This window comes from Polyodon spathula, chromosome 26, assembly GCF_017654505.1.
Source record: "Polyodon spathula isolate WHYD16114869_AA chromosome 26, ASM1765450v1, whole genome shotgun sequence".
In the NCBI taxonomy this organism is placed as follows: domain Eukaryota; kingdom Metazoa; phylum Chordata; class Actinopteri; order Acipenseriformes; family Polyodontidae; genus Polyodon; species Polyodon spathula.
In genome coordinates, this window is record NC_054559.1 from 2,029,037 (window position 1) to 2,051,441 (window position 22,405).

General features: G+C 40.1%; 1 protein-coding gene across 2 annotated transcripts in view; it reads left to right on the top strand.

Moving 5' to 3' along the window:
* The first annotated feature begins 421 nt into the window (after positions 1 to 421).
* The window catches only part of LOC121300685 (homer protein homolog 3-like), a 102,569-nt gene continuing 80,585 nt past the window's right edge, over positions 422 to 22,405 (top strand). Inside the window, exons 1-2 of one of the 2 annotated variants that reach the window (XM_041229350.1) lie at positions 422 to 980; positions 3,246 to 3,295. In XM_041229350.1, the coding sequence (XP_041085284.1) occupies positions 3,273 to 3,295 (23 nt within the window). In that variant the 5' untranslated portion in view covers positions 422 to 980; positions 3,246 to 3,272. The remainder of the gene's footprint in view (positions 981 to 3,245; positions 3,296 to 22,405) is intronic. The other variant, XM_041229351.1, reaches the window with a different exon arrangement.

Below are 22,405 nucleotides of genomic sequence, written 5' to 3' on the forward strand. Positions count from 1 at the left end.
CAGATATTCTCAATAATTTAATGCTACATCATGTTAATTCCAACTTCCATGGCACATTGTTGTGGTGTTTGAAAACATTACAACAAACATTATTACACACCAAACCATGCATTAACACAACATGAGAAATGTGTGTTCATTTCAGGATGATACCACAATGGCAACATTTTACAGTATTTCCCCTGCTGGTGATGATGTGATTTAGCACAAGCGATGTATCATAGCATATACAACACATTGTATAAGTAAACACAAATAAAGATGTAATCTCGACTAACTAAACATGTTTAAAATAACCTATAACATTTGAATAAGAAAATCGTATTGTACACCAATATTAAACACAATAACGGGTATTGTATTGAATAAGGTAATATAGGTCATGAAATACGTGTGGAGTCACTTTGAGTAATTTGGCAGTAGGAGCTATTGCCGGCAGGCGGTGTGAGGATTTAATAAAATCCAACTAGAGCAAGAAATCTCAAGCACAATGAAGGAGAGTCATTCAAGAAGAAAACAACGAAAGCCAAAATATAAGTAAAGGAGCCAATTAACTTGTGGTCTTCTTCGACATTATAAAACACAGAGAAAAAAAAAAAATACAGACAAATAAACCGGAGCTCTGCGAAGGGTCACAGTCTGAGCTATACAGCAAAGAAGAGGCAGCACGAGCCCGTCTAAAAAAACGAATAATATTTAAAAAAAATAAAAAATAAAAAAACTTAAGAGTAAGCGAAACTGCAGGAGAGTGACTGTATGATCAATAAAGACGCGTAGAAGTACAAGGACAGTCTTTTTGAAGGAAAAAAGTAACGTTTTTTTTTTCTGTGGAATTCCGGTGGTAATTTAAGAAGCATCCAGATCCGAAGATAATACGGGGTGAAAAAGGAGGAAGAAAAAAAAAAAAACACGATAGAAAAAAGGAAAATTGGAATAGAAACAAAAGAAAACAAATATACAAGTGGCAAGAACGAAATGGGGTGAGTTTTTAAACTTGCTTTGTGGAGTAAAAATGTGAGTAAAATATGGTTAAACAGCTTGAACAGTTAATAAACAAGCAATAAAAGTAAACAAATACCCTTGAGGAACAGTGTGCTAATTATTTAAAACCCTGTGTTACTTCAGTTTGAACGAAAAAGTGACAACGGCGCTGACTTAGTCAGTCACGTGATAAACGATGCAGGGCGAATGCCCCCCCCCCATAACTATTGACATTGTAACCAGATAATACAATTCTAAGATGCAAATACAGTTAAACTCTGTTTTGCATTTTGTTTTAAACAGTACACTAATCAGCAGTTTAGACCATGAATTTGGTAGCCTAAACATGAAATATGAATTTTACTCAAGATTACATGTTCAAACTTTGTGACAGTCTGAAGGTACTGCAGTTCAAATAATTATAAACCGTGTATAAAGTAACGCGAATACCATCATTTATAATGTGTTTTATATAAATACAATTCCAAGTTTATATTATTATTATTATTATTATTATTAATATTATTATTAGTCATAGTCGTAGCAATTGCACGTTAAAGTGGTACTAAATAACTCCTAGAGTGGCTTTTTAAATTGAGCATCACTGAATACAGTAGGTTCGCTTGCGTTGTATATTAATTATTGCAAACTTTAATGCAATGTCAGTTATATTGGCAATACGATACTAAATAAATATTCGTCCTAGATTTGATTTGATGCCCAAATTCAAGCCGAGTCGTGGGACAGATGGGAAAGCCATTCGGGGTGATTTGTAATATATTTCTAATGTTGTTTATTGTACTCAAGACAACATGGTACGATTTTGTATTGACGGGGTCCTGTTAAGTATATACAAATCAGTCGGTGAAACGTTTAAATACATTGTAGCTACGAGCAGATATCAATCACCGCCCGACCTATCCCCAATGCAGATAGAAGCGACGTGGTTCCATAAGCGAGTAACCTGATACAGTCATAGGGTTTCTGGCCTAGGTGTATTTGATTGGGTAAAGAGCTGGAGAGACGAGGGCAGGATCGCTTTCTGAAAGATATATTAGACAGACCTAGTTTTTAACCTAGTTGCAACTAGATACAAGACTTCCTCTTATAAATGTAACACTTGCAGCTAGTAGCTTCCAATTAAATGTTCTTTGTATTCTTTAATGCCTCTTGTTTTTTATAAGGTGTAAAACATGAGTATCTTATTACACTTTATTTTATTAACTTTTGATAAGTCTGTGTTCCTTTCTCCTGAGTTAAGAGCCTCTTACAGCTGTATGTAACACAGGCTAGATCACTGTCCTTATAGCAGTTCAGATCCCACAACACTTTGTATCACATTTCCTTTTGTTTTGCAGCAATACACAGCAGTGTGCTAGATGGTGCTGGAGCTCACTGATAGGAAGACACTGTTTGATCTAGCCTGCATTACATAAGTAAACTGGGACTGAAAAGCATTTAAAGTGTAGCTAACAAAATAATTCTGTCAATCTTTCCTATAGCACACTTCCATTAGCTACGTAGGTCTCAAATGTGAGGTACTGAAAGATGTTACAGCAAACATGCTTTTTATTTTAAAAAGTGATCTCTGGTGCTAAAGAAAGCCCTCTGTGTTCTTTCCTTAGTAAGTTACTCTCAGAAAAGTCTTCTGGGGCAATGCATGTCACTGTTTGAAAGCATGTCAGTCAACAGGGGGAGCAGTTGAAAGGCAGGGTGCAGTTTCACCCTCAAGATGGCCAAGGAAGTGTAACCCTATCTGAAAGTAGAGATTGGAAACTGATTTCTTCAACCGTGTAGTACAAGGTGTTTCAAAATAAATATAATCTGTGTTTTTTTCAAAATGGCCCATTTGAGACCCCTGTATGAGAATGAGACAGTGATGCAGTGGAGACGGTCGTACATGTGTCTGTCACACTTGCATTGTAGTGCATATCAGGAGAACCGCTCATCCAATTGTTATGAAACTTGGTATCAACGTTATTTAGTTTGTCATGGGGATATGGGTGGAGGAGGGCTGTCTGTCCATGCTGTACATCCTTCTATATGTGTGTCACACTGTCATTGCCGTTTCTTACTCTATACTGTTGTGTACATCCAGTTTGTCATGGTCCTCAATTGTTTTAGCATACTGATGGCTGTATTTTAGAATGTGCAGCCATGACTGGGGCTGGGTTCAAGTGACATCGTTGTTTAAGATTAGTTTGTTGAGCTGAGTTATTTTGATTGTGTACAGTATGCTTACAGAGCTTTCTTTTCTCTTCTAGACAGGGCTTCTTGACTGGCCTGTAAGAATGTATCCGCTTCAGAGAGAGAGGTATGAGTACATTTGCAGTATTTTTAGGGTGTAAAATTATTTTTATGTACGGTGAAAATATAGTACAATCATGTTTTAAAGTGATTCTAGTGAACATAATAATTCCATAAATATTAACCATTTTGCACTTCTGTTAGCTACGTGGGTCTCAAATGTGCAGTTTTGAAAGAAACACGTGTTATAGCAAATGTATTTTCATTTTAAAACTGGTACTACACTAAGTTTCGAGTTTGCTTGCTTTGCCTTCCAGGAAGTCTGTTGCTGATTTACTTCCTTGGTCACTTCAGCAGTTTGTTCTGGGTCATGTTACTGACAGAAAGCATGTTGGTCAATAGGGGAAGCAGCTGATTGGTTATTCACAGGAAATAAGCGAGGAAGTGCAAGACATTCTAAAAGCACAGCTTGCAAACAGAGATGTATTTAAGCTTGTGAAGAAGCAGGTGTTTTGAATTGAAAAGGCATGTTTGCTAAAACAAGTGTTTCCTTCAAAACTGCACATTTTGAGATCTATACAGTGAAAAGGATTTGCACTGCAGAGAAAGTGAATTTAACTATCTGATAACTACAATTATCTTAGTGTAACAGAACAGAGTTCATAAGAAACTCATTGTGATCCCTTTGCTGTGTTGTATTGTCCCTATCGAAGGGTTGTATTTGTATTTCATTATCATTCAGCACTGGTTGGATTTGAATGTCAGAAGAAAAATAAAAGTATCTTTATGTCAGACTTTAAAATGAAGACTCTGGAAGGTTACTGCATTGAACTAGCAAATAACTACAAATATTGGGAGTTTGGTTAGATATGAATTTGAATTTTACAACAGGGATTGATATGCTCTCAAAAAAACTAAAATTGATATTAGAAATTATTTTTATAGACATGAATCCTCTTTTTCAGAACAAACTAGAAAACAACTGATCTTGAGTATGTTTTTGTCTCTGATTGACTATATTGACATTATTTATATCTATTATGACAGTCTAAGGAGAACTGGATCCTTTGTACCATTCTGCATTGAGGTTTACAACAAACATGGGTTATTCTGTTCATTATTATGATTTATATAGATTAGACTTATTTTTGTCTTCTTGAAGAGTAAAACACTGTTACATAATTGTTTATAAGGTTAAAAGCCCAGATTATCTTAATAAATTATAATTACCTCTAGTAGTACTTGTAGTACTTTTTCAGTTCCTAAAGTTCGTACAGAATTTGCCATTCAATTTTTTTGCTCCATGGTCTTGGAATGAACTTCCAGAAGAACTGAAACTTATGTCTTGATCCCTTTTAAAGGAGTTCAAGCTAAATGTACACCAAGGCAGCAGAGACTGGTCCCACGTCTCGGCTGGAAAGTGATTTTAATCTCAACAGGATGTTCCTGGTTAAATAAAGGTTAAATAAAATACAATAAAAATAAAGAAACATATTTCTGATTCTTTTGAAATGAATAAGCTGGGCAATACATTTCTCAGCATTAACTCAGAAGCATTGTCCAGGAGAAATGATTTGTGTTCGAGGATCACAGTGAATCCAGATCACGCTCCCTTTTGCAACAATGCTTTTACGTTCCCACAATACAGCACTCATTTCAATCACCAGCATTGTCGCAGGACGGACCCTGATCCACATCACTGCGATGTTTAGAAGAAACAATCTTTCTCCTGGCCAACGTTCCTGCGTAAGAGACAGGTAATTTCCTAGATGAAAAAGTAAAAATATCAAAACAATTGGGAATATTTTTAAAAATATATTGCTGCAATATGGACAACATAGGATACAGCAAATATAAAATAATGTGTTTCTTGTAAACAACTGGCTTTCATCCAATCCAAAATCCATCTGTTTTGAACTCAAACATTTCCAGTTAGATTGCCATATATGGATATATGGAGGCTGCTTGTCTGTCAGGCTTTCCTGTTGATAACCAATCAGCTGCTTCCCCTGTTAACTGACATGTTTTCAGCCAGTGACTTGACCCAGAAGACACTGCTGGAGTGATCAAGGAAGTAAAGCAGTAACAGACTTCCTGGAAGCATGGGCGCCGATCTCTACTGTAAGGTGGGGGGGACGAAACATGTGGCAATTTAGGAAAATAAGGTGTGACATCACAACAAATTATTATATACACAGATGGCAAGTATTGAAACGGTAGCGATAAGAAATGTTTTTAAAGTACCTAATGTTAATCCCTGTAATTTCACCCTTTACACCCCCCCTTAACTGACTCCTCACAGTGTAACCAGGGATAACGTGTGAAACCGGTCAGCTTGAAAACACTTTTATTGCTAAAAATTGTTATAATACTAGTAAATGGCATACACTGTTTTCGATTTTGCAGCAAAACAGGGCTTAAATTCCCTTTACTGCCGACTAATTCATTACTTACATCTGCAGCAGCAGGTTTCTAAGAAGTAGTCGATATAGCCGACCCTGTATTAAAATAAACACATCTACTCTGTCTCCTGCTTTATACAGTTCTTTATTAAACAGTTTATCACTACTATCTATGCATCGGTTTCATATCTGTTATAGTTAGCTAAATAATAGAAGTTGGAAACAAGTTGTCGGGTCGAATGTACACTAGTCTCGGCGAGTACCCTAGCAAAACGATAAGCTACATTTCTTCATAACTTTCTTCTATCTCAATTTTGTTTTCACTTTGCATTTTTCCACCCGTCCCTTTAAATAAACATATATTTTAAACTTATATTTTAGAAGTAAAATAAATAAATAAAAAAAAGTCCTACCTCACTAACTTCTGCAGTTGTTCACTGCTGCCATCGAGTTGTTGCACTCTATCGTTATGTTTGTTTGTTTGTTTGTTTATTTTGCAGGTACCTTCTAAAACAAAACCTAATTTCCATTTCTAAAATCAAAAACATTATTATACGCATCAACTTCATCGGTGACACGTGTGCAAGCAATCTCAGGGTCACAGGCTCGGACTAGTTCATTGTGTAAAATAAGAACATAAGAACATAAGAAAGTTTACAAATGAGAGGAAGCCATTCGTTCCATCTTGCTTGTTTGGTTGTTAGTAGCTTATTGATCCCAGAATCTCATCAAGCAGCTTCTTGAAGGATCCCAGGGTGTCAGCTTCAACAACATTACTGGGGAGTTGATTCCAGACCCTCACAATTCTCTGTGTAAAAAAGTGCCTCTATTTAATGTTCTGAATGCCCCTTTGTCTAATATCCATTTGTGAACCCTGGTCCTTGTTTCTTTTTTCAGGTCAAAAAAGTCCCTTGGGTCGACATACCTTTTAGAATTTTGAATGCTTGAATTAGGTCGCCACGTAGTCTTCTTTGTTCAAGACTGAACAGATTCAATTCTTTTAGCCTGTCTGCATATGACATGCCTTTTAAGCCTGGAATAATTCTGGTCGCTCTTCTTTGCACTCTTTCTAGAGCAGCAATATCCTTTTTATAGCGAGGTGACCAGAACTGCACACAATATTCAAGATGAGGTCTTACTAGTGCATTGTACAGTTTTAACATTACTTCCCTTGATTTAAATTCAACACTTTTCACAATGTATCCGAGCATCTTGATAGCCTTTTTTATAGTTTCCCCACATTGTCTAGATGAAGACATTTCTGAGTCAACAAAAACTCCTAGGTCTTTTTCATAGATTCCTTCTCCAATTTCAGTATCTCCCATATGATATTTATAATGCACATTTTTATTTCCTGTGTGCAGTACCTTACACTTTTCTCTATTAAATGTCATTTGCCATGTGTCTGCCCAGTTCTGAATCTTGTCTAGATCATTTTGAATGACCTTTGCTGCTGCAACAGTGTTTGCCACTCCTCCTACTTTTGTGTCGTCTGCAAATTTAACGAGTTTGCTTACTATACCAGAATCTAAATCATTAATGTAGATTAGGAATAGCAGAGGACCTAATACTGATCCCTGTGGTACACCACTGGTTACCACACTCCATTCTGAGGTTTCTCCTCTAATCAGTACTTTCTGTTTTCTACATGTCAACCACTCCCTAATCCATGTACATGCATTTCCTTGAATTCCATCTGCGTTCAGTTTGAGAACTAATCTTTTGTGCGGGACTTTGTCAAAAGCTTTCTGGAAATCTAAATAAACCATGTCATATGCTTTGCAATTATCCATTATTGATGTTGCAGCCTCAAAAAAATCAAGCAAGTTAGTTAGACACAATCTTCCTTTCCTAAAACCACGTTGACTGTCTCCCAGGACCCTGTTACCATATAGGTAATTTTCCATTTTGGAATTTTGATTTTTCCATCTTATTATAGTTTCCTTAAGTTTGCATATAATAGAAGTCAGGCTTACTGGTCTGTAGTTACCTGGTTCAGTTTTGTTTCCCTTTTTGTGGATCGGTATTACGTTTGCAATTTTCCAGTTTGTCGGTACCACCCCTGTGTCAAGAGACTGCTGCATGATCTTGGTTAGCGGTTTGTAAATTACTTCTTTCATTTCTTTGAGTACTATTGGGAGGATCTCATCCGGCTCAGGGGATTTGTTTATTTTAAGAGCTCCTAGTCCCTTTAACACTTCTGCCTCGGCTATGCTAAAGTTATTTAAAACTGGATAGGAACTGGATGACATGTGGGGCATGTTGTCCGTATCTTCCTTTGTAAAAACTTGTGAAAAGTAATCATTTATCATATATTTGCTATTTTTTTTCTTCATCTACAATTTTGCCATTTCTATCTCTTAAACATTTAACTCCTCTTTGAATGTTGTCTTGCTGTTGTAATATTGGAAAAACATTTTGGAATTGGTTTTAGCTCCCTTAGCAATGTTCATTTCTATTTCTCTCTTGGCCTTTCTAACTTCCTTTTTGACTTGTGTTTGCAGTTCTGTGTACTCTTTCTGCGTACTTTCTTTTTGGTCCTTTTTTAATGCTCTATAAAGTGCCTTTTTTCGCTGAATATTTTTTTTAATTGATCTATTAAACCATTTTGGCCATTTAGTTTTACATTTAGATTTGTCTACTTTAGGGATGTAATTGTTTTGCGCCTCTAGTACTACATTTTTGAAGAACAGCCATCCTTCTTCTGTGGGTGTTTTCTCTATTTTACTCCAATCTCCTTCTGTTAGTCTCTTTTTCATACCTTCATAGTTTGCTTTTCTAAAATTGTAAACCTTAGCTTTAGTCATTACTTTTGGTTGGTTTTAAAAAACACTTCAAATGAGACCATGTTGTGGTCTGAGTTTGCCAGTGGTTCTCTGACCTCTGTTTTAGTTATTCTATCTTCGTTATTTGAAAAGACTAAATCAAGGCATGCCTTCCCTCTAGTCGGTGCCTTGACAAATTGTGTAGGAAGCAGTCATTTGTCATTCCCGCCATTTCTATTTCATCCTTCGTGCTACCCACCGGGTTCTCCCATTTTATATGGGGGAAGTTGAAATCCCCCATTGGTATGGCTTCTCCTTTGCTACACGCATTTCTAATGTCATTGTATAACAGATTATTTTGCTTACCGTCTGAATCTGGTGGTCTATAGCATGCTCCTATTATTATGCCCTTTGAATTTTTGTCCGTTATTCTGACCCATATTGATTCGGTTTTATTTTCTTTGTCCAGGTTTAACCCCTGGGCTTCAAGACTGTTTCTTATGTATAGCGCAACCACGTTTCTGTAACACCTATCACATCATAGTTACTTGTTAGTGCAGTAGCTTCAAGTTCTAGAATTTTGTTTCTGATACTTCTAGCATTTAGATAAATACATTCAATGTTTGTCTTACCTGAGTTGTTGTCCTTGTTTTGATGCGGTCTGCCTTCTATTTTTTTGTTGATTTCTCCCCCCTTCCTTTCTAGTTTAAATGCTTCTGAAACTGCTCGAGGATCTTTTCTCCAAGTAGACTGGTTCCCTTGTTATTTAAGTGCAGTCCGTCCCATCTACAGTGGCTTGCGAAAGTATTCACCCCCCTTGGCATTTTTCCTATTTTGTTGCCTTACAACTTTCTGGGGGTTTGTATCATTTGATTTACACAACATGCCTACCACTTTGAAGATGCAAAATATTTTTTATTGTGAAACAAACAAGAAATAAGACAAAAAAACAGAAAACTTGAGCGTGCATAAGTATTCACCCCCTCAAAGTCAATACTTTGTAGAGCCACCTTCTCTTGGGGTATGTATCTATAAGTTTGGCACATCTAGCCACTAGGATTTTTGCCCATTCTTCAAGGCAAAACTGCTCCAGCTCCTTCAAGTTGGATGTGTTCCGCTGGTGTACAACAATCTTTAAGTCATACCACAGATTCTCAATTGGATTGAGGTCTGGGCTTTGACTAGGCCATTCCAAGATATTTAAATGTTTCCCCTTAAACCACTCGAGTGTTGCTTTAGCAGTATGCTTAGGGTCATTGTCCTGCTGGAAGGTGAACCTCTATTCCAGTCTCAAATCTCTGGAAGACTAAAACAGGTTTCCCTCAAGAATTTCCCTGTATTTAGCTCCATCCTTCAATTCTGACCAGTTTCCCAGTCCCTGCTGATGAAAAACATCCCCACAGCATGATACTGCAACCACCATGCTTCACTGTGGGGATGGTGTTCTCGGGGTGATGAGAGGTGTTGGGTTTGCGGCAGACATAGTATTTTCCTTGATGGCCAAAAAGCTCAATTTTAGTCTCATCTGACCAGAGTACCTTCTTCCATATGTTTGGGGAGTCTCACACATGCCTTCTGGCGAACACCAAACGTGTTTGCTTATTTTTTCCTTTAAGCAATGACGTTTTTCTGGCCACTCTTCCATAAAGCCCAGCTCTGTGGAGTGTCCGGCTTAAAGTGGCCCTATGGACAGATACTCCAATCTCCGCTGTGGAGCTTTGCAGCTACTTCAGGGTTATCTTTGGTCTCTTTGTTGCCTCTCTGATTAATGCCCTCCTTGCCTGGTCCGTGAGTTTTGGTGCGGCCCTCTCTTGCCAGGTTTGTTGTGGTGCCATATTCTTTCCATTTTTTAATAATGGCTTTAGCGGTGCTCCTTGGGATGTTCAAAGTTTCGGATATCTTTTTCTAACCCAACCCTGATCGGTACTTCTCCACAACTTTGTCCTTGACCTGTTTGGAGAGCTCCTTGGTCTTCATGGTGCCACTTGCTTGGTGGTGCCCCTTGCTTAGTGGTGTTTCAGACAGGTGTATATATTCTGAGATCATGTGACTGATCATATGACACTTGGATTGCACACAGGTGGACTTTATTTAACTAATTATGTGACTTCTGAAGGTAATTGGTTGCACCAGATCTTATTTAGAGGCTTAATAGCAAAGAGGGTGAATACATATGCACGCATAACTTTTCCGTTATTTATTTTTTAGAATTTTTTGAAACAAGTTATTTTTTTCATTTCACTTCACCAATTTGGACTATTTTGTGTATGTCCATTACATGAAATCCAAATGAAAATCCATTTTAATTCCAGGTTGTAAGGCAACAAAATAGGAAAAATGCCAAGGGGGGGGTCAATACTTTCGCAAGCCACTGTATACAGATTGTCCTCGTTGTAGAATGTGGTTCAGTGATCAAGATAAGTGAAGCCTTCCCGTGTGCACCACGTCTTCAGACATGCGTTTTGATTAATTATTTCCAGCTGTCCATATGGTCCTTTGCAAGGTGCCGGTAGTATACCAGAAAATACCACAGTTTTGGTTTTCTCTTTTAATTTCCTTCCTAGCTCTCTGAATTTGTTTTGCAGGGATTTTGGTCTGTCTCTTCCAATGTTGTTTGTACCGATGTGGACGACTACTACCGGGTCGTCTCCTATTTGTTCTAGGAGCCTGTCCACATTCTCAGTGATGTGCTTGATGAGGCTCCCGGAAGGCAGCACACTGTTGTAGTAAGGGGGTCCAAACTGCGAATTGAACTTGCTGTGTTTCTCAATATGGAGTCCCCAACAATCATGACCTCCCTTCTTTTTGCTGTCTGGTCACCACTGTCAATAGGGTCCTGGATGTTGTTCCTTTCATTCTCTTGTTGTTGGTTCTGCTCATCAAAATGCTGAAGTGACTCAAATTTGTTGGTTGTTTTGATTTCTGGTGGTTGTGTTTGATGAAGTTTCTTTTTTTCCCTGCTTCTGCCTACCTGAACCCAGCTGTTCTGACCTTCTATCTCACTGGTGGCTTTCAGTCTGTTAGGGGTGATGCAGACTTCCATGAATTGTGGGTGTGCCAGTTCCTCAAGATCCTGTTGCTGTCTCACTTCTTCCAGCTCCATTTCTAGCATACTTACTAGTTTATGCAAGTCCTGGATCGCGCGGAACTTTACGCACACTTGGTTTAGCTCTGCTGGGTTTTCTTGGATTTCCCACATCAAGCAGGTGTCACAGATTACTGGCTTGAAGACCATGTTGAGGGTTTTTTTTTTTAAGTTTAGTTTCTTCTGCAGCTGTCAACCTGCTTTCAAACTGCTTCTAAACTGCTCTGCACTTCCACGCCTGTACTTCTCCCACTCGCTGTGGCTGTCGCTGGGAAGACTGTCTCGTTTAACTGTGTTGTTCTGCTGTGCTGTTGGCTCCTCCCCTCGCCCGTGTCTCAGAACGGCGCTGAATTTGAATCAGCTGCTCCGAGTTTCAGCTTGTTATCAGAAAAACACACGCGGCTGTTTGACTTTGAGCTGCTGTGTTTCACCAGTAAGGAGGGGTGGATAATCTGGTGCGTTCCAGTCCCAACAAAACAAGTTAGCCATTCTGAATGATAAAACCTTTAAAAAAATATTGTTAAGGGGTCATAAACGTGTGTGTGGTGGGGGGGGGGACAAATAGATGACCTCCCCATCCCCAGGATCTGCACCTATGCCTGGAAGGTATGATTTATTTAACATTCCAGATGTCTGTTTTAAAATGAAAAGCTAAAACATGTCTTTCTTTAACAACTGCACGTCTGTGACCTGTGCAGCTAATGGAACTTCAAAATGGGTGAGATTGATGGAATTGTTTTATTTACTTAAACAACTTCCATAGTATATATTTTATTTTTGGCAGTCAGAATGGCCCTTTTAATAAGTGTTTGTGAACATGTTCAGCCCGTTGTACTCTGCAGTGGTTGGTGTTTATTGCACAGGCTCACGGAGTGCTGAAGGAAATCTCCTGCTTGATAATCCTGTGGAGTTTTTCATTAGACTTGCATTCCAGTTCTGTTGATTTAATTGGGGAGCAACAACGCTGTCATGCTAATTTCGGAGATACTTCTCTGGCCAGGGAGAATTAAAGATAAGAGGTCCCGATGTCCCCGGCACCTCAAAGCCTGGATCACGTATTATTCTTGCTGCAGAAGGGTGGTCAAGAAAAGAGAATTGAAGCCAGACGCAATGGTAGACCATTCCCTCGACAGCAGAACATGCACTAGTTACAGTGAACCCCTTTAGTGAGCTATAGTTTGGAGCCATAGTTACCAGACTTCATTTTATTGGTGACCAAAAGCACAACAGAGCTCTGTAGTTCACTAAACGGCTCTTGAATGAAGAATACATGTTTTTATAGTTGGCTGGTATGAATGCATACTCTCCCTATCTAAACATTTGTGTTTTGTAACAAAACAATCCATCATTGAATAATTACACTATGTAACACAGTTTTTGTTCCTGGGTAGTAAGTGTTATTTCTTAATTGCTTATGCCTCAAAAGTATAGAAAATGGCTATTATTCCCCACAAACTTTGCTTTTGTGACCAGGACAGTGATATTTCAAAATATCACTATTTCCAATGGGAAAACGGGCAAATGTGTGTCTTTTCGTTCACATAAAGTCAGAAAAAACAACATATGAATCCAAATTAACATGTATTTATACTAAAGTAATACAAAGATGACTACAAAAGATTTAGAAGTGAGTAGTTTTTCAAGATTTACAATTATACTGTATTTACTGACTTTATGTGAACGAAAAGACACACTTCTTCCAGCAGGACAATAACCCCAAACATAGAGCCAAAGCCATGGTGGAGTGGCTTAAAAACAAAAAGGTCAATGGAGTGGCCCAGTCAAAGCCCGGACCTCAATCCAATTGAGAATATGTGGAAAGAGTTGAAAATTGCTGTTTGCCAAAGGTCCCCATCCAATTTGATGTAGTTTGAGCAATTTTGCAAAGAAGAATGGGCAAAAATTGTAGTGACAGATGTGCCAAGCTGGTAGAGAATTATCCAAGTAGACTCATGGCTGTAATTGCTGCCAAAGGTGCCTCTACCAAATATTGACTCAAAGGGGTGAATACTTATGCAATCAATTATTTTCTGTTTTATATATGTGTATACAATTATATATAATCACAATTGTGTCGTTGTGTGTGTAAGAACATAAGAAAGTTTACAAAGGAGTTTACAAATTGATCCCAGAATCATATCGTGCAGCTTCTTGAAGGATCCCAGGATGTCAGCTTCAACAACATTACTGGAGACTTGTTTCCAGACTCCCACAATTCTCTGTGTTAAAAAAGTGCCTCCATTTTCTGTTCTGAATGTCTCTTTATCAAATCTCCATTTGTGACCCCTGGTCCTTGTTTCTTTTTTCAGGTCAAAAAAGTCCTTTGGGCCAACATTGTCAATACCTTTTAGAATTTTGAGTGCTTGAATCAGATTGCTGTGTAGTGTTCTTTGTTCAAGACAGAATCAATTTAATTGTTTTAGCCTGTCTTCATATGACAGGCCTTTTAAACCCGGGATAATTCTGGTCGCTCTTCTTTGCACTCTTTCTAGAGCAGCAATATCTTTTTTATACAGAGGTGACCTGAACTACACATAATATCCTAGATAAGGTCTTACTAATGTGTTGTACAGTTTTACCACTACTTCCCTTGATCTAAATTCAAAGGTTTTCCCTATATATCCAAGCATTGTGTTGGCCTTTTTTTTTTATAGCTTCCTCACATTGTCTAGATGAAGACATTTCTCAGTCAACATAAATGCCTCAATCTTTTTCATAGGTTCCTTCTTCAATTTCAATATCTCCCATATGGTGTGTGTGTATATATATATATATATATATATATATATATATATATATATATATATATATATATATATATATATATATATATATAGTAACAAAGATTGCGCAACTCTCATGGTTCGTTGCCCCTTTAAGAAGTAGACCCAGAAAACAGAAATGGATTTTTGAAGCTCTTACGCGCACTTTTAATAAACACAAATCAAATAAAACAGAACAACAAAAACCTAACTCCGTTTTGGAGCTCTGACTATACACCACCATGTCTCTGACTAACACGCATGTTGGGGGAAGCTTTTTGGATCTGTGCAGAGTGGTGAAATGCCAGATAAATGTGGAAGTATCTCCTTGGAAGAGAAGTACTGGAGGTACGGTTATTGAACAGGAGCCTGTGGACATTGTGGCAAGGCTACGAAGAACCGTTTGTGTTTGTTTTTGGTTTTGAGTAGGTTATGAAATGGAATTTTTAAGCTAGAAGTAACTGGTAAATCATATATGTATATAGACGTGTATTGCTATAAGGTTTATATAAGCCATATTGTGGAAGAAGACCTGCCTCCAGTGGATGTATTTATTTATTAGTTCAGTTAGTAATTCTTTCTTTTGGACCTTTTGCTGCGGCAGAGCCTCTATTAAAAGAACACTTTCTTTAAGCTTTGTTGTCCATGTCTTGCGTGTGCAACCAACGCGCCACAATAATGTGTGTGTGTGTGTGTGTGTGTGTGTGTGTGTGTGTGTGTATATATATAGAATAAGATGGGCTTCAGTGAGTTACAGAATAATAATTACATCAAGGGTTTCTATCTATCTAATATATATATATATATATATATATATATATATATATATATATATATATATAATATTATATATATACACACACACAGAGCCGTGAAAAAGTATTTACCCCCTGTCTGATTTTCTGCACTTTTGCAAATTTTTCACATTGAATTTGGTCAGATCTTTTTTGGGTTGTAGTAGTATATAGAGGGAAAAGAGAAAAACACTGGACATCAGAAAGACACTGGGCAAAAATGGGATTCATGCCAGAGTAGCAAGGCAGAAACCACTGCTCACTAAGAAGAACATGAATGCTCGTTTCAAGTTTGCCAAAAAGCACCTGGATGATCCTCAAGAGTTCTATAACAATGTTCTATGGACAGATGAGTCAAAAGTGGAACTTTTGGGCCAACATGGGCACCGTTATGTCTGGCGAAAACCAAACACTGCATTCCACAGTAGGAACCTCATACCAGTGGTCAAGCATGGTGTTGGTAGTGTCATGATTTGGGGATGCTTTGCTTCATCAGGACCTGGATGACTTGGCACCATTGAAGGAACCATGAATTCTGCTCTGTATTACAGAATTCTACAGGAAAATGTCAGGCCATCCGTCCGTGAGCTGAAGTTGAAGCACAGCTGGGTCATGTAGCAAGACAATGATCCAAAACACACAAGCAAGTTGAAGAACAAGAAATTTAAAGTTTTGGAATGGCCTAGTCAAAGTCCAGGGCTAAACTCCATTGAGATGTTGTGGTAGGACCTGAAACAAGCTCTTTATGCTCAAAAACCCACAAATGTCACCGAGTTGAAGCAGTTCTGTGGGCCAAAATTCTTCCACGGCATGTGAGAGATTAATAACTTCAGGAAGCGTGCAGTTATTGCTGCTAAAGGTGGCATAACCAGTTATTGAGTCAAAGGGGGTGATTACTTTTTCACACAGGGGCATTTGGGTGTTACATAACTTTCTTTAATAAATAAATTAAATAAGTATAAAAATGTTGTGTTATTTTTTCACTCAAGGTCCCTTTTACCTAATATTAGATTTTGCTTGAAGATCTGATAACATTGTGTCAAAAAATATGCAAAAATACAGAAAATCAGATAGGGGGCAAATAACTAGGTCTATACCACCTTTCAAAATTTTTACCTTTTGTTGCCTTATAGCCTGGAATTAAAATGCATTAAAGAAAATAATAGTTTTTTTTTTTTTTTTTCATTTATCTACACATCCTACCCCACAACTTCCAAGTGAAAAAAATATTAACAATGTTGTGGCAGTGGATAGAGGCCCAGAAACAGTCTGCAGTTAAAAAAAAAAAAAAAAAAAAAAAAAAAAAAAAATTATAAATAAACAAAAATACAGGTGCACAAGGGCAAAACTAAAAATCTTTAAACAAATAAAACAAAAAACAAAATTCACAAAAATAAAGGTTTCCAGGCTGGGCAATGCCTTCACTAGATTCAAAACTTTCAAAAATACTACAACAAACCACCAACCTACTTCCTCAACTCCCTCCCCAAATGAGAAGCAGAGGCCTCCTTTTATGTCAGGTGGCTGGGCGCTGATTGATCGTTAATTAACCTAATCAACCCCAGCCACCTGAACATAATAAACCCAGGCAGGTAGGGGAAATTAACCCCATCCCTGCCAATTTAAAAAGGGCAGAGTGTACACCGGCCGCAATCGGCCAACTCCCCCCTTCCCCCCACCCCCCTCGAGTCCAATTATGTCCCTTGGGTTGGCTGTTATGGTGGGTGGTGGTGGGCAGGGTTGATGTCGGAGCCCCCAAGCCGTCTTTGGTTGAGGGGGCCCCGGATCTCCAAGGTAGTACGGCGACGGCGGCCCGGCTCCCTCTGGTGGCGGTGGCAGCGACGGCGGCGGACCCTCGGCAACCCTAGAAAACAAAAAGGAGACACTAGCAGTCCCAAGCGATGCGGAACAGCAGGCAACCCCAGGCGATGCGGAACAGCAGGCAACCCCAGGCGATCCAAATGAGTCATCCCTGAGTAGTGCAAGGCAGGCATCCTTGGGCCATAGCTTCTCCCCTCTGGGCTCTGAGAGCGGCGGCTCCTCCCTCTCTGGCTCTGGAAGCGGCGGCTCCTCCCCTCTGGGCTCTGGCAGCGGCGGCTTATCCCCTCTCTGGCTCTGGGAGCGGCGGCTCCTCCCTCTCTGGATCTGGAAGCGGCGGCTCCTCCCCTCTCGGGCTCTGGGAGCAGCGGCTCTTCCCTCTCGGGCTCTGGGAGCAGCGGCTCTTCCCTCTCGGGCTCTGGGGACGACGGCAGCTCCTCCCTCTCTGGCTCTGGGGACGGCAGCGGCTCCTTCTCGGGCTCTGGGAGTGGTGACTCACCCCTCTCTGGCTCTGGGGACGACGGCTCCACCCTCTTTATTGGAGTGACTGGGGCATCTCCCATGTCTACCGCCAGGTAATTAACCACCATGAGGGCAACCTCTGGGAAGGACGCCAGGTGGTGTTGTTCCTCCCACTGTTCCCACCTCTCCCCATCTCGACGCCACAGTGTGTTGATAACTATGGGGAGATCGTGGACGAGGTCTGCCTCAGGGTGCATCAACCAGTCCCAGATCTCCTGGGACGGTGGTGAAGGTGGTGGTGCTGGAGGTAGTGGGGTGGCCCCTGATGCCCGGGGTGAATACTGCACCTCTTCCTGGGCCTGGTTGTAGGGGCATCCTGCCCAGTTGTGGCCATCTTCCTCACACCGGCCACACCAGTTTGCCGGTGGCACATCTGGGCAGGACCGCCAACGATGGTCCTCCTTCCCGCACCAGGAACACCAGGGGAAGAGGCTGGCCGGGTCCTCCAGCGGTGGCTGCAGCAGCTTACATTTCTTCAGCTGCTGCTGCTTTTCCTGCCTTTGCCGCTGTCTGCTCGTCTTATCCCAAAAATTTCCAAAAAAAAAAAAAAAAAAAATACTGCTCTGAGCCTCTAGGTGGTGCTATCCCACGGCTGACACCAAATGTGGCAGGCTGGCGAGTGGATAGAGGCCCAGAAACAGTCTGCTGTTAAAAAAAAAAACTAATTTTATTATAAATAAACAAAAATACAGGTGCACAAGGGCAAAACTAAAAATCTTTAAACACAAATAAAACAAAAAACAAAATTCACAGAAATAAAGGTTTCCAGGCTGGGCAATGTCTTCACTGGATTCAAAACCTTCAAACTTTCAAACTTTCAAAAATACCACACCAAACCACCAACCTGCTTCCTCAACTCCCTCCTCCAAATGAGAAGCAGAGGCCTCCTTTTATGTCAGGTGGCTGGGCGCTGATTGATCGTTAATTAACCTAATCAACTAATCAACCCCAGCCACCTGAACATAATAAACCCAGGCAGGTAGGGGAAATTAACTCCATCCCTGCCACAAATGTGTAGAAAATTAATTAAAAATAAAAACTGAAATGGCTTTGTTGGGTAAGTGTCCACCCGCCTTGTAATTGCAATCCTAAATTGGCTCAGGTGTAACCATAAGAACATAAGAAAGTTTACAAACGAGAGGAGGCCATTCGGCCCATCTTGCTCGTTTGGCTGTTAGTAGCTTATTGATCCCAGAATCTCATCAAGCAGGTTCTTGAAGGATCCCAGTGTGTCAGCTTCAACAACATTACTGGGGAGTTGATTCCAGACCCTCACAATTCTCTGTGTAAAAAAGTGCCTTCTATTTTCTTTTCTGAATACCCCTTTGTCTAATCTCCATTTGTGACCCCTGGTCCTTGTTTCTTTTTTCATTCGCATTCAAAATCACACATCAAGTGAAGTGGCCTCCACCTGTGTTAAATTGTAGTGATTCACATGATTTCAGGATAAATTCAGCAGCCCCGGCCTAAGTCCAATCAAAAATTTGTGGCATGACTTGAAGATTGCTGTCCATCAAGGCTCCCCAAGGAACCTGACCGAGCTTGAACAGTTTCGTAAAGAAGAATGGTCAAATATTGCCAAACCTAGGTGTGCAAATTTGGTAGAGACCTATCCCATCAGTCTCACAGCTGTAATTGCTGCTAAAGTTGCCTCCACCAAGTATTAACTCAGTGTTGGGAGGAGACTTATCCAATTATGATCTTTCAGTTTTGTATTTTTAATATATAAGTTTTTTCTCAATAAAAACTTTTTTCCCCCTAACAGTGTGGAGTATGGTGTGTAGATATGTTGAAAAAGTCCTCATTTAAGTGCATGCAACTCTGAGGCACTGACACAATAATGTGAAAAAACTTCAAGGAGGTGTAGACTTTCTATAGGCACTGTATATAAGAACATAATAACATACTAACATGAGAAAGGTTACAAACGAGAGGAGGCCATTAGGCCCATCTTGCTCGTTTGGTTGTTAGTAGCTTATTGATCCCAGAATCTTATCAAGCAGCTTCTTGAAGGATCCCAGGGTGTCAACTTCAACAACATTACTGGGGAGTTGATTCCAGACCCTCACAATTCCTTGTTTAAAAAAATGCCTCCTGTTTTCTGTTGATAGATATTTCTGAATGCCCCTCTATCAATATAAATATGCACATTACACTAAACAGAATTAACAATCTGCAAACACATGTATTGTAATATACTAAAGTATATGTAGTAAAAAGTTTGTTTCTAAAGAACAGCACTGCATCCTTAGCTCAAGGTGACAAGCCCTTTTTACTGTGGGTTTGTGCTGCACAATGCTTATGAAACTTGTACAGTAAATATTGTTTTTTCGCTGGCTCCCAACGTCTCATGATTTGTAGCTGCTGTACCACTGCATAAATGCTGGCACACACCAGTACAGAAAGAATCAGCTTTTTTACAGAATATTTATGACTTCCATTAGGAGTCATCCAAAATGATCATCCGAAAAAAATGTTATATAAATACTGAAAGTAGGTTTACTAGTAGTTAATGAAGTTCGAAGTGTTACAGCCCCCCCCCCCCCCCCCCCCCCCCCCCCCCCCCCCCCCCAAAAAAAAACTTTTAAGTGTGTACGACTGTAGTCTTTGTCCGGAATCCGAAAATGTAATTAATGGGTGATATCACTTCACAAGTGAAATAAAACACTACAGAGCTCACCGCGTAGCGCATCATTAAAAGGAGCTCGCAAATCAAGTGCAGGATGCACCCTAATAGATGGAGGGTCCCAAGTTCCCAGGGGGTGCCACACAATTGGCTGAGCGCCGCCCAGGTGGTGAAGGTTCAGGTCGGCAGGGGAATCCTCGGTTCACAGCGCACTAGCACTCCTGTGGCCGATAGTGCGCCTGCGCGTCTGCTGTAGAAGCCGTTCAGATCTGTGTTGTTCTCTGGTAATATGGGTCTGGTGGCTTCGCTGAAGACCTGCAGCATGAAAAAAGATGGCTTGGCAGGACACGTTTCGGAGGCCAATTATATATGGAGCGGGGGAGTGGAGCGAGCCAATTGTATATGGAGCGGACATTTCCAGCCCGCTGAAGAACTAAGCACGATTTTATTTTTCTTAAATACATGTTCGGCCATGGAGTTTGCACAAAATTTTTTAAAAAGATGGTGACAAATACAGTGGAGTGTACAGTATTTTCCATTATGCCAGGGCATGGTAACCATTCATTTTCCAGTTTCAAACCAAAATTAGGCACTTTATGTTTTGCAACTTGAGAATTGGATTTAGAAAGAAAAAAAAAAGCTTCTATATTCAATGTGATTGGCGTTGCACTTTATAATTTGTTATGGAGGGAAAACTATATATTCTCCCGATTAACAGAGCTGCCGTATAAAAATGTAAGAAACGTCATCAATGTGACCCCCTGTGTCTGCAGTTATTATATAGCCAATATTGTTCTACAGTTATGCACTCTTAAGGATAGTTCATACACTACAGGGTGGTCCGTCAGCCCCTTTGAGACATAAGTGTTCGTGGGTTACTTTGAGTTCCCTGAGATATTTGGATACAAACAAGTCCAGCATAAAGCTGATTTGATAGAAATCATATGCAAAGTTTGAAATAGTTGAGTACATTGTACACAACATCGTAGGAACCTGTTAAAAACCTGTTCATTGCAAGCTGATATTTCCTTACTTTATTTTCAATTTACACATTTTTTCAGTACTGATCAATAACAATGATTTTAATTTGATTGAATTATTTGCTGAGCATAGCTGGGCATGAGGCTTGTCAAACTGTGTATGCCTTTTATTGCCTTGTACCATGCGACTGAAATCACATGAAAGTGATAATAATCAGATGTTAATGATCATTTTAATTAACATTCAAACATCTGTGGGAACATAGAACACAAAATGATGCATTATGGATCACAGACATAAAAAAAAGCTTCAGACCCAGGCAGTAAAATCCAAAAGCATTAGCAAGTGCATAATGTAACATCCACTTAGGCTAATGGGTCAGTGGTTCCCTTTCAATTTGAAGATGACCACCACTACATTAAGTATGAGATATTCCTGAGCTCTCTATAACAGAGCTGCCAACAGGACCCTTCCTGGGATGAAGCAGTCAGTTCCGTCCACCGAGGGAATATAACCATCACCCAAAGCAAGCTCTTCCTCTTTTTCTCTCTCAAGATGGTACGGTAAGATCTATGTGTTGAGCTGAGCTGAGTTGATTCAAATCGGTTGTATTTCCCTTGCATTCGTACTGAAAGCCGGCTTGCGACTTTCCCGGAATCAATGACTTAAAAAAGCCTTTATATCTTGTCTGTCGTATGTGAACGACTGCCTGTGCAGTCAGCCGCGAGTGATTGTCTATTCTTCCTGAGAGTACACATTTCTTCCTCGGGGCTAGGTTTTGTCATACCCCCGCTGTCAAGTGACTCTTCTAGCTGCGCTCTCCTCCAAGGGGCTAGGCCTTGCCACATCCCCATTGTTGAGTAGACTCTGCCGGCCGCATAGGCCCGCCCACCTCGTGAGTCGGGCCTGGTAAACAAACGGTGTACTCTCTCTCCCTTTACTATCTTTCTACCGTGTTTTATTGTCTGCTTAAACTCACCCACCGCAGCTTCGGTCAGTGACTCTGGGTGCACCCCTGCTGGATATTCCTTAATCTCAGGCCACCCGCAGTCGCTACCCATCTCCGCAAGCGAGACGGGTGAATCATTCTAAGGACATTATGGACCTTAAGGCCCAGATGGCTCAGGTCCTAGAGCTCATGGCTAAATAGGTGCCACTATGATGTGCAAAGCTATTGGGTCTGATGGACGCAGCTATATCGGCCATTCAGCTGGCTCTGCTTCGCATGCGCCCGCTACAAGTATGGCTCAATGCGTTCCACCTCAATGCCAAACTCGACAGACACCGTCGGCTGACTGTGTCTTACGCATGCTCGGCAGCCCTACACTGGTGGAGGGTTTCTTCTCACCTGCACAAAGGTGTGCAAATGGGAATAGTACTGAACCACCAAGTGGTGACGACAGACGCTTCCAACCTGAGTTG